General features: G+C 29.8%; 1 protein-coding gene across 1 annotated transcript; it reads right to left on the bottom strand.

The window, feature by feature from the left end:
• Window positions 1–4,115: 4,115 nt before the first annotated feature.
• Window positions 4,116–4,865, bottom strand: VNE69_10037 (putative SP-containing protein; the record flags this gene model as incomplete). Its single annotated transcript, XM_065474758.1, has 1 exon — window positions 4,116–4,865. The coding sequence occupies one exon, from the start codon at window positions 4,863–4,865 to the stop codon at window positions 4,116–4,118; it is 750 nt and encodes a 249-aa protein (XP_065330830.1).
• Between the last annotated feature and the right edge of the window lie 8,727 nt (window positions 4,866–13,592).

The following is a 13,592-nucleotide window of genomic DNA, read 5'->3' as shown; positions in this document are numbered from 1 at the left end:
ACTCTAAATCAAAAATGATCACAGAAGACGACAGTACATATATTCCAGATTCTATTAAATCATACATAAAAGACGTACAAGAAAACAATCCGTCACTTGGGCAACTACCTTCGCAAGGTTTTCAGATAAAAACAACTACTAATACTCCAGTATTTTCAAAACCTTACCAAGTGCCCATAAACATACAAGAACCACTCAAGCAAGAAATTGACAATCTTTTAAAACTAAAGATAATCCAAAAGAGCACGTCTCATTACGCATCACCGGCATTCCCTATTCTGAAGAAAAACGGGAAAATTCGGTTAGTAATAGACTACAGAAAACTTAATTCAGTAACAGTAAAACAAGCATTCCCATTTCCAAATATTCATGAACAATTACGATCATTACAGGAAGCATTTATTTTTTCACAAATAGATCTAAATATGGGCTATTACCAGATCCCAGTCGCTAAACAAGATGTTCACAAAACGGCGTTTGTGCTTCCATGGGGACAATATGAATTCCTAAGAATGCCTTTTGGGCTTGCCAATGCGCCCAGAGAATTCCAACGATGTATGTCCGACCTTTTGGGTCATCTCGAATTTGTAAAAATTTTTCTAGACGACGTACTAATATATTCTAAATGTCAACAAGACCATGAAGAACATCTTAAAATTGTATTATCACTTCTATGTAAGGCAGGCGCATCAGTTAATTTTGAAAAATCCACTTTCTTTGTGCCAGAAGTAACCTATTTAGGAAATATAATTTCATCTAAAGGAATAAAACCAGACATTTCCCGGGTTGATAAATTTACTATAAAAAAAAAAAACCCAAGAACGAAGAAAGACTTGATGAAAATTATTGGATTCATTAATTGGTTCAGACCTTATATCAAAAATCTTTCAAGTAAAATAGCATTCTTGACCAACAAACTAGCAAAGAAAAGCAAATTTTCGTGGACCAAAGAGGAAGATGCTTCAGTAAAGAACATTATTTCGGAGATCAAACGACAAACAATGTTAAATTATCCCGACTACAAAAAACCTTTTCTACTTACTACAGATGCATCCGAAGAGGGATTAGGATCTACTTTACTTCAAGACGAAAACCTCATAGGACTTTATAGTTACAAATTTTCAGAAGCCGAAAAAAGATACACGGTTATGGAAAAGGAATTTCTAGCAGTAATTAAATCACTCAGACACTTTAAGCAAATCATTTTTAATTCAAAAATACACATCCAGACAGACAACGCAAATTTACTTTTTACAACAGAAGCCCTGAATAAACGAGTTCAACGCTGGAAACTATTACTTGACGAATATGATTACACAATCACTCATATTAAAGGAGAAACAAACGTAGTTCCAGATCACTTATCAAGGTGTTGTGCACTAAGGGACTACATTTTTGGAAATTTTAAATATAACCTAAAAGAAATCTTAGAACAACAACTGCAAGATTCCAAACTGCAAGAAAGCGTAGCAGATTCACCACAAAGATATATACTCCATGATTCGGGCATTATATCAGACAATGTAAACTGACTTATCCTCCCAGATACTATATTTACAACATATTTAAAGCGAATTCATGACTATTTAGGACACCCAGGAGAAGTTAAGCTTTATAATTCCATAAAAACTTATCTAACAGGAAATAATGTTAAACGAAACATTCAAAATATTAGTCAGCAATGCTTTAAATGTCAAACAAGTAAAAACTTTCGCGCAAACTATGGAGAACTAAAAGGAAACCTTTCTTCAAACACGCCATTTAAAGATATATCTACGGACATAATAGGTCCATTTCGCTCAGACGAGTTTAAGTCAAATATAGTTGAAAACAAATTTTACATACTAACAATCACAGACAGATTGACACGATGGACAGAACTAATTATACTTCCACAGATTACCGCAGCAGCAGTTTCTGAGGCATTCGAAAACAATTGGCTTAAACAGTGCCCCATCCCTCAAACTCTACTTTCAGATAGGGGTAAACAATTTATATCGCAAAAATTTGAAAATATTTTACAAGCGTATAAAATCAAGCATATTCTTACTTCTCCATATAATCCTACGGGAAATAGCATCAGTGAGCGGATTAACCAAACCATCGCTACGATACTAAGAATCAATAAAGGAAACTTTTTAAGCGAGACGATTCAATTAGCGTTTAGAGCCTTAAATTACGCTGCTCATAAAACAACCGGGTTATCTCCATTTGAGTTTAGGTTTAAATATAGTCCACTCGATCCCTTCAAACGAAAAAATCATTTGACACTCGAAGTATAATCCAAAACATACATACAAAAACAGCTAAAGATAATGCTAAATTAAACAAGTCTAGAATAATCGGTCACAAATTTGCTAAAGGTGATTATATTTACATTAAGAATGTAAACGCAAAAGAAAAAATCGAGGACAAATGGCTAGGTCCTTTTATTGTGGAATCTATACAAGGGGATCAGTTGAAGGTTCTGGAAGACGATAAATTTACATTGGTAAATATCAAAAGAGTAAGGCCGGCTAAGGTTGGGGAAACTGTCATACCCTCACTATGACCAATTATACTCAAGGAAATAGTTGTTTCAGATCAATGTTTTAATTGGTACTCGTGTAACCAATTTGATTTGATTCAGAAAAAACTATTTAAGAAAATTATTTTTAAATAAATATGAATTACTCTTCAACTTGTAAATCTATTTACATTTCCTTTTTAAAAACCAACAAGGTACCGCCAAGACATGGCAAATCTATATATACAAAATAAGAATAGCATTAAGAAAGAAATTTTTGCTCATATTTCTTATTTTGTACGAATTTAATCAGGGTATGCTTAGTGTAGTTTATACTTCCAATTTAACAAGGATAGATTCTGTGTTGACGTCTCCTGCTTATAGAGCGCTTCTAGGCTCCACTGTCATTCCACATCGGCTTCGTCTCCTCTCCTTTAGTAGTCATGAGATTGCTTTCTGGCGTGATAATCTGCATGTACGCTTCTACCTTCTTAGGGATTTCAAGTCTTGTGGTATAAGATTTGTAAAACTTAGTTACTATACCGTCCCTTGTGATTACGTAGGAAATTATTTCTGTTTTAAAATCATATATTAAGCCCAGTTAGTTTGCAAAAACATCATACTTTCTATAATAATCATTTTCCACTTGCTGTAGATTCTATTGTGATGTGACACCTATTTCGATTATTCTGATCAATTTGTTTTTTTTTGCTACGACAATGACTCGTTTATTATATTTGATCTTTATTTTGGTTTTACTGTCGTGTCTATTCTTATTTCCACATATTTGTTGGCAAGTAACTGTTGTACTAGGTGGTTTCTAATTCTCTTCTTAGTGCACTTTTTATTTTTCACACAGTACTAGGTGGATGCATTCAACAATTTCATTGTGCCTTCTCATATAATCGTGTCCAAGCATTTTCGCACCTTGTCGCTAGATGATTCACGGTCTTTGCTAATTTATTACAATGGGGCAGTTTTCAATCGATCCATTTGATATATATCGATCTTGTAGAAAACATAACTTACTTTCTGTTGGGATTAGTGTTAACTATTTAAAGTCATAGTGGTATATTTTAAATGTCGAATTTCATTTTCTTTTGCTCTAAACACCCTTTTATGTGCTGTTTTATTATTTATGTTGTTGTATTGGGTAGTTACTTGGGCTCCTCGCTATTGATTTCTGTTCACATCTATTTGCTTATATTTTTCCTGGACCTATGCTTTAATTAGAAAAGGCGAGTTTTCATTTTTCTCCGGTCTAATACAATAGCTCGTCTTTTGGGGGTAGATATTGACCAGTTGTTCGAAGTCCGTCCTTAGTTTGAGCAGCATACTTTTACTTTTTAATACTGCATTAGTACGTCCTCTTCCGACCGCATTACTTTAAGGCTCAAATTTTATAATTATAAATATTTTATTTACAGAATTAATCTTGCAAAAATATTTTAATTACCCCTTTTGTTAAGTAAATAAATAAAAAAAAATTTAAATCGAATACAAGATGTTTATTTACAATCGTAACTACGTCTTTTTAAAAACAAAATATAATAAGTAGTTCAGATATTTAATCCCTTTTGAAAAAAGGATTATTATTCTTTCCATATCTTTAATTTAAATTTAGTGGAACTGAAGAAACGAAAGAATCACTCAGAGGGATACTAAACAGATTAACACTAGAATTATCGGAATTTGTTAACACGTCACTGAAGTTATCAACCCCCAATAATTTGGTTTCGTTTTTTTTATTATATTCAATAAAACTGATGATTTTCTTATAACTTTTAGTTTCAAAGACTTGTTTTACTTTATAACTTGTTTCCACGTCCATTTTAATATCCATTTGGTCCGTGATAATTTCCTGAAGTTTCTTGATATTAAATTTATTAACTTTATAATTAATACAGGAAAGTGCTTTGTAGAGTGGACGAGTTTGTTCAGCAAGAGAGCTTAATAATCCTCTGACAGCTTTTTCTTTTCCTTTATACTCTCTATTGAATACCAGTTCTTCTATTGCAAGTCCAAATAGTAAAAAACTAAGGTCCTTTTTTCTTATAACATCCTCCTTTTTGTTATCTTTGGTTACCCAATCCACCTTTATTCTTATTGGGAATAACATTTTATCCATAAAAGAGTCATAAATTATCTCTGATATTGCTGTTGATCTTTGTTCGAATAAATCATCATCTTGAGTTTTGATGTCGTCACTTTCTTGATAAAGTTCTCTCGTACATTTTTTAAGACTTTTACTTACTGTGTATTCCCTTTCAGTTGTACTTAAATCCTTTTTAATAGGATGAGGATGAGCTGTTACTTGTAGCACACCTATAATACATAATAAAAATCCCATATTTAACATTTAAAGGGTATAAATTCGGTTTTATTTTATAAACATAATTTGATATATTTCAACTAAATAATTAAAACCCAACTATAGCTCTATTATCAAAATATTGTTATTTCCTTCGACATATGAATATATATTTATTCTTTTAATTCTCCAAAAAGGCAGAAAATTTGTGTATACGAAAAACAAAATCGTACTATACCATTAGACTATATTATAATCATTTTTTATGTTTTACGGGACATGACGCAATTGATCGAAAAACTTCATCACAAATAAAATTTGACTTTTTAATGATAAAAACAGTAGTCATATAAAGATCATCGTTTTTTGATATACATCATTAACTAATTTAAACATGAACTACAAACTATACATGAATTTGCAATAGTAAATTCATAGAAAAATGTTAATTTTAATGTTTTATATAATTAGAACAGTATAAAAACAAACTTTTTTGATATAAATAAATTGATATTTTTTGTCAAACTAGTAATTGTAAGATAAACGAATAAAGTTTTAATTTTCCACTAAATATGAACAATAATTATTTTTTTTAAATCATCAGTACTACATTAATGTACAAATATAGAATTTTATACATAATATTTGTGGGAAGGCGTACACAACAAAATGGAAACACACCAAAGTATTATTATTATCTATCAAATACCCTTTTTAATGTTTATGAGTATGATTATGTATAATACTTATACATAATTTTCTAATTTCATCATAAATTAGATTTTACTAAATGTTTGTTAGGCTTATATTCTTAAACATATTTAGATAATATCGTTGTTTACGATATTTACTGTTAATTTAAGTGTAATTTAGTACAGTTTTTTTTGAATTGCATTCTTTAGATCAACATTGGGTAGCTCTCGATCGACTTGCGCAGTTATTTAGATCAAGAATAGCTTTTTCGATGTTTTCTACGATATGCAGACAATTCTATTTTTTATAAATAAACTCTCTAGTCATCTTAGTCATTTTACTTACTTCTATGACAGAGCTACTAAGAAATTTCATCAATATCATTTCTGTTCTGTAATATCTAGTTTAAATTGAAGATGTTTATAGAGAATAGAATACAAAAAATATTTCTAAAATTCGTTACAATCTAGTCTCAAAAATCTTTTTTTATAATAAATAAAAAATAATATCTATAATTGTCATAACAATTTTTTTGCGACTACAATATGATAATTAAACAAATCAACACTTTGTTGTCTCTAAATATCAAAAATAAACTAAAATTATTCCAAGACGAATATATTTTACACATAAAAAAATATTTTAATTTTAATTATCATTAAGTGTATCATGTTCATAATTATACCTGACTGTCTTTTTTGATTTGTTTTAATAACTCTAAACTTAATTGAGGAACCAATGACACCTTGACTATGATCGTAGCTTGGTAGAAGCAATGCATTTTTTCTATTGTAAAACCAATGTAAAAAGGTACTCATTTAACATTTTAAATTTTTCACATAAGTTGAGATCTTTTGCAAGCTACTTCATTCATTGGATCATAATTTAATATTAAAATTTTTTCGGATTTTTTACTACTAAATCGAATTAAGTGTAAATTATAAAAAGGCTTTATAATTAATACCCAGTCGGCAATATGTATATACACTTAATTTAGAATGTATATTTTATTTTTTAAATAGGAACACAGAAACCCCACATTTACTTTTGGAATTGACGTAACGTACCATCATACTAAGCTCTGGGTACACCCAAAAAAAAGATTATATTAAAGTACATAGTCTATTAATGTGCCATTTTTGAAATTTTTATTTATAAGATACATAATTTAAGAGAAATGAAAGATTTTTACTAAAATATCTTGAATAATACTCATTCAAAGTTATTATAAATTGTTCAATATGTAAAATAAGTCTATGGAAATATTTATGCATTAATAAGAAGAAACACTTTTTTATGATTAGTATTGCATAAATAATAATAACACTTTATTCTACGATGAAGGTTTATTTGTATCATATTCTAAAGAATTTATTTATTATTTAGTTTATATTATCTAATTATACATAAATTCATTCTCTTGACCAATATAGAGGAAAATTTTTAAAATAAATTTTTATAAATATTGCTAAATAATGATTGCAAAGATTCAAGGGGTTCATTGAACTCAAAAAAGATGCTGTGATATGATTAAATAATTTTTAGATGTTAATTCATAATTATGAAATAACTAATATAAAAAAACAAACGTTTTAGTAAACAATGATAGTTTTGGATTTGCGTCATCATAAATCCATTTTTTACAGATTATCCATAAAATCTTCTCAAATAAACTATATGTGCTTAGGCGTTGCTTCATATATTGCTCCTTAGAAAAAAATATAAATTTTTTTCAGTCAACAAAATTTACTATTCAATCAAATTTTCAAAGTTCTAAATTTAAAAAATAAGATAGCCTGGTGACGTAATTTAGAGAGATCCCTTTGTATAAATTGGTTCGATTAAATCAACCATTTTATTATTACCTTAAAGGCCTTGGTAGGCTTCTTGGTTTGACTCTGATCCATGGCTTTGTTAGCCCTATCTTGTTCTTGTGTTTCAAGGAACCAAATCGTTGTTGTGTTTCATGATGTCGTAAAGGTGAGGACTAAAAACGAATAAATAATTGATTTTTGAAATAGACCGGTCGAATGGATTATTTCCAAAAAGGGGAAACTCATAAAATAAAAATAAATAATTTGTGGTAGTTGTAATACCACATTCTACCCCCCATTAAGTCTTTATGTTGTTAACGTGTTTTATTTCTGGAATTCCATCACACTTCAGCCATTTCCTTTAGAACCAACATTGAAGTTCGTTTTCTAGTCGAATATTTCCTCTGCTTTAAGACACCGTACATTATTAAACCTCCAATTTTATGATCAGAAAAAGATGGATAATTTACTATAGGCTTGGTGAAAATATTTCTCTAAAGTTGGTCATAATATTCCACACCTTTCAATGCTTCATATGGTGAGCATCGATAGTTCTATAATAGTTGTTGTTTGTCATTTATTGACATAGTTCAATGACTTTATAAATATTCTCTCCTGTCATAATAGATAACATAATGAAATAGTTCGGTTTATCGATTCAGAGATTCCGTTCGAACTTGGTGTTCATATTGGCACAAATAACTGTTTAATGCCCTGATTCTTCATATATTCGTTCACCTCATTACTAATGTACTGTCTTCGTTCTCAGAAATCAAGAGTTGGGGCTTTAATATGGTACATATACATTAAGATGTCTTCTTTAATCCTTTGTATAAAATTTCTGTATATTTTCTTTCGACTTTTGTTTATTAAGTAAATTAATAACGTATATCCTTCAATCTTATGTAGAACTTCATTTACGTACTGATCAATGTAGACAAAGTTGCACTGTATAATGCTTCCAAGCTCTTGAGATATTTTGTAATTTAATTCGGAGGATATATTTTAGGGTGCTGCTTCATTTTCTAGCCCCCCCCCCTAGAAAAAACATCAATAAAAGATACAAAATTTTGTTTTACAAATCTAAACATTTTTTATTTTAAAGGGCAAAAAATGAAGTAAAGGTAATTTTTGACAATTTGAGAATCATAATAGTCTCCTTGATGCTGAATATTATAAGACTATTCTGGAAATGAATATCTGTAAAGATATTTGCTTTAGGAACAATGAAGAGCAATTAATTTTTTAGTTAATGGTCTTCTAAAACGATAGATAGCTTGCAGACATTGTTCGGCATCACGAACTAAATTTTCTTTTGAACATTAGGGGAAGTGCCAGATCACTGACGGCAAAGCTTATCGGTGTGTTAATAAGAAGTGTAGTTTAATGAGGCCACTTCAGAATGGTATTATTTTTGTCATACCCTCACTATTACCAATTATGTCAAAAAAATAGTTGTTTCAGATCAATGTTTTTATTGCCACTTAAAGCTAGATAGAATTAATTTGATTCGGTAAAAACTATTTAAGAAAATTATTTTAAAATAAAATTTGAATTACTATTTAACTTGTAAATTATTTTTATGAAAACTAACACGAGACCGCCAAGACATGGCAATATTTAAAAGGACAAACGTTCCATTTCACAATCTTCTTAGAGCATTATATTGCTGGATTTTTTTGCTTATACCGCTTACCAAGCAATAGATCTTTGCAAATATGTGAAAATTCATATTTTTAAGTTAAGGATACAGTGATGGGAGTCATTGCTTCTTATGGTGATGCTATCTACCCAATTTGAGAATCTATTGTTTGTGTAATATTTGATCAAACTGCTATATGCTAAATAATTGTATCTAATCGTTTTTACCTTGTATTTTATGCCCGATATTCAATAAAATATAGGAGGTATTGTATAAGGTAATTTTAGAGGATTCGTTCTTGAATTACTTATAAATCGACAATCTACTACAATTGAAGAATTTTTTGATGGAAAGAATCCCCTGCTGCATAATAATTATTGATGCTTACTTATCTTATCATTCAGCCTCTAGAAATTTTAAAAGCGAACACAATATAGTAAATCATTTGCTTGCTTTATAAACGCAGATAGAGACTACACAAATCATATAGAAAATTTTTGATCACATTTGAAGCACGATTATTAAACGAGAAGTAGGGTTTAATAAGCATGGAATTAATTACTTTACAAAGAAATTTCATGAAAAAACATCAATAGTAAAAATAATAATAATTATAAGTATCTTTATGAAAAGTTTAGAACTTTATAAGATAGATTGCAAAGAAATTTCTTGTGAATTAAAAAAATTATAATTTTTTTTTTTTTGGGGGGGGAGCAAGAAAATGAAGTAGCGTCGAATTATCTGATGGGCAACCTTTTTGGAGCCCATACTGATGCACTCTAGATTTTGATCCAAGACTAATTAATATACTAGACTAAGAGGGCAATAGAATGTCTTGTTACCCCTATTCTATAAAATTCTGTTACACAGTGCCCATAACTAATATATTAATAGTGGTCAACGCAGTCCGATAAAAATGCCGGCTAGTAATGTGGCGGTGTAAAAAACCATGTTTGTGATAGTGATGATTGTATTGACCTTTTAGTTAGTAGGATGATGTCTTTCCTCGTATTATTTATAATCATGCACGTTAAATACATCCACTGTAAGGTCACTCTGGGCGCGATTTGAGGTAATAATAGAAAGTGTTTTTTTATAGACAAAGTATATAAGATGTGGTGGATCTTGGTACACAGCCAAGGTATATGAAGGGAGATTTGGTGGGTAAAAATCACACATTACCGATTGTATAAGGACCACGCCCGAATCCCTCTCGTTCTTATGTAAGGTTTCTCTCCTATTTCTTACTTGCAAAGAAAAAAACTACGTTGATTTGTCAGAAATTAGTAAGAAGAGCCAACCATCGATCAGTATTTTTGGTCAACGAATACAGTTCAGTTATTATGTAGTTTTAGGACTTTAGTGACGATTTAGCAGATATACACTAAATTCTACTGATTCGGTGGTACCGATATACAAAAGGGCAAAACATTGTCGAGAGTTAAGATTATTTAACTTCTTCATATTTTCTTAAATTTCTGCTCCTATATTGTATGATACATCCCAAACAACCAATACTTGAAAGAAACTACATTTTTTTAGAATTGATACAGATAGTACAAGCTATTCTTGATAATGATCACTATTAAAATGTTTTATAATACCTTCGGTTCAACGTATAACTATTAAGGTACTTATCCACGCTTTATAGACAGTTACTTTTGCAATTTTATCACCATAAGATTGGAGATTTAAATAGAAATCGTAGTAATCTAACAAAAATTCTTTTGCCATTCTCTTCTTAACAACCTAAAAAGACTAAGTCTAAAAAAAGTTAGATAATCTAGGTGAGACTCTGACACTCATAGTATATTTTCGATAGAATAATTCAACCTAATTTCTAAGAGGGTAAATGAATCCATCATTTATTTGGTATTGCCATCAAGGCATCCTTAGTTCCAATAGAACGTTTAGTTTCGTCTAATGCCGCAAATCGTTAAAGTATAAATTTTGAAGCCTAGATGGCATTTGGTTTTAAGAAAATATGAATTTGAAACAATTTAATTTTAAACCAAGAAAATATAAAGATAGTTGACCTAAAGTTAAAGTTTTTACGACGATTATAACGTAAGTCATTTTAAAAACATGAGCTACAGTATGGGATAACTGAATCGATGCGATACAATTCGCCGCTTTCAAAAAAATTCGCCGGAGAGAATAAAGGCTCTAAGGAAGTTCGTAAGATTGTATGTAGATGTCGGCAGAAAATAGAGAAGAAAGATGATAACAAGAAGTAGAGTTCAAATTTAAGTATCTGAAGACATAGAGAAATCATAAAAAAATCATCATTGAAGATATCAAAAGATTCATTTATTTAAAATTATGATCAAAAGATGCAGAAAGGTAGAACTTTTAGATAAAGGAGAAAGTCGTCATGCAGGCTAAACTGGAAGAAAAAAGAAAATAGTAATACAGAGGGGCTACTTCTAAACAAATAAAGTTCAATTTGGGGCTAAAGTTAGCTTTAGGACGCAAATTTCGATATAGGGTTTTTTTGTTTTTTTTTGCCCCTTTTTTTAAAAAATGGAAGAAAGAAAATGTGGAGGAAGGAACAAAAATTAAAATTAGAACAATAAATTTAATAATGCATCGAAAACAGAATTAAAGGAATTTCTCTGGAGCATATACCTTAGTAAGTAAAGTTTGGCGCTGGTTTTGAACCTATTTCTGTTAGGTATAGAATTTTTGAGTAAACGCCAATTACCTTCAATGGTATTGGTGTGTACTCCAATATTTGGATCTCGAAAGTTTAATGAGTGGTTTATCATATAATGTTTTTTAAATAAGGTGCTCAAAGAATGATAAGCCCTCCACATATCACTATGTATAGTGCTTTTTGTATCAACGAATTTTAATAAGAGATCTGTTAGAGTTTTTTATCTCTTTTCTTAATATATAGAACCACAATCTTACGTTCAATAGTACGTTCTATCATGCCGAAACACCAAACCCCCTTCACTAATTTTCCTCTGTTATATTTATTTTTTCCGATTTTAAATTCATCAATTTCAACAATGATAACTTCTCCTCCTATCTTGTTTAAAGATGATAAATATTTATCATAGAGATGTAATTTCTTTAATTTTTTAAGTAAAAAAGATATCGAAGGGTTTGAACAACTGAGAATTTGGCAAATAAATTTACGAGAATAGCCAAGAATCCACAAATTTAGTACCTGCAAAATTGTAATATTTTCGAGTTTGGAGTTTTCAAAGAAAGTATTCGTCCATATCGATGTTTGCTTCTTACAATCTTTCCAGGTACAAATTAATACACAACTCTGTTTTCTCGGGAATCTCATTCTATTATCACACACACTGCAAATGTGATTTTGTCTTTTAGTAATTAGATTTTTATACACTATTTCTAATTCTGCTCTTGTCATTATTCTTTCTTCCATTTTTTAAAAAAAGGGGCAAAAAAAAACAAAAAAACCCTATATCGAAATTTGCGTCCTAAAGCTAACTTTAGCCCAATTTGGATTTGACGTTTCTTAATTAGTTTTATAGGCATGTTGGCTCTCTCGTTTAAAAGCCTGGTCCCTTGATTAGTAGCCCTTAATTGGTCATGAGCTCCGGGGATTATTTATTTCTATTTTCCACATGATATTGTGGAGGCAAGAGCTGAAAAACGAATAAATAGTTGATTTATAGAATATATCGGTCTAATTAGTCTATTTTATAAATGGGATAATTTATAAAATGAAAATAGATATTATGTGGCTTTTATAATGCTACAAGTAACATTACGCTATAAATTTTCAGCACAATCAAGCAAGTTGGTAGCGAAATGTCAAAGTTAATCAATTAAGAGTAATATCAGACTCTGAATTCAAATGTAAGAGTAACGATAATCAAATTTTTATATATAAAGAACGCATTTGATTCAATGAAGGATTCTAAATGTCAATTTGTGGGAGGGATAAACTCATTTTTAAAAAAGATGCAAGAAATAAGAAGAAGGGTTGGGTCTGCAAATGACAGGGGTTGTTAAAAAAATCGGAACTTTACGTGTTTATAAAAATTTCGATAAAAAAGACGAAAAGTAGACATCATGTGTTGATTTTCCATGTTATATTAATGCAATTACTCTTATACGTTATTGTTAAATTATTCAAGCATGGGATGTATGATCAGACATAAGAAAAGAAAAAAGTGAAATTAGTACAAGACCTCATAAATCATAGCCTCTATGAATAAGTAAAGGAAGAAAGCCGCCCGAATTTTTGAACTTTAGAACCAAAAACTTATTTAACAGCCTTTTAAAGATTAAAAAATTTGGGAGCTATGAATTTTCAGATGTTTTAAGCAAAAAATTTCGTGCAAATTCTTAAAGGAATCTAGAAGAACTTAGAATTCTGAATCACTATAATAAACTAGTTCTTATAGTAAGAGTATTTCGCTCGGAAACATACACCTTTCTTCAGAACGCTTGGTCACAACGAATATCGCGTTTGTTAGAACATATAAAATATTGCGTTTTTTTTAAAATTAAATAATTATGATGCAAATGTGTGTTCTAAAAATAAGTCTACACTTTTGAACCGTTTTTTGCTTCCAGAATTGTAAATTTGAGAAGATCGCTCAGATAACGTATTCGTACAAAGTCCTCTAAGGAAAATATAAT

This window comes from Vairimorpha necatrix, chromosome 10 (assembly GCF_036630325.1).
Source record: "Vairimorpha necatrix chromosome 10, complete sequence".
Lineage (NCBI taxonomy): Eukaryota > Fungi > Microsporidia > Nosematidae > Vairimorpha > Vairimorpha necatrix.
This window is presented reverse-complemented; position numbering and strand designations above follow the sequence as displayed.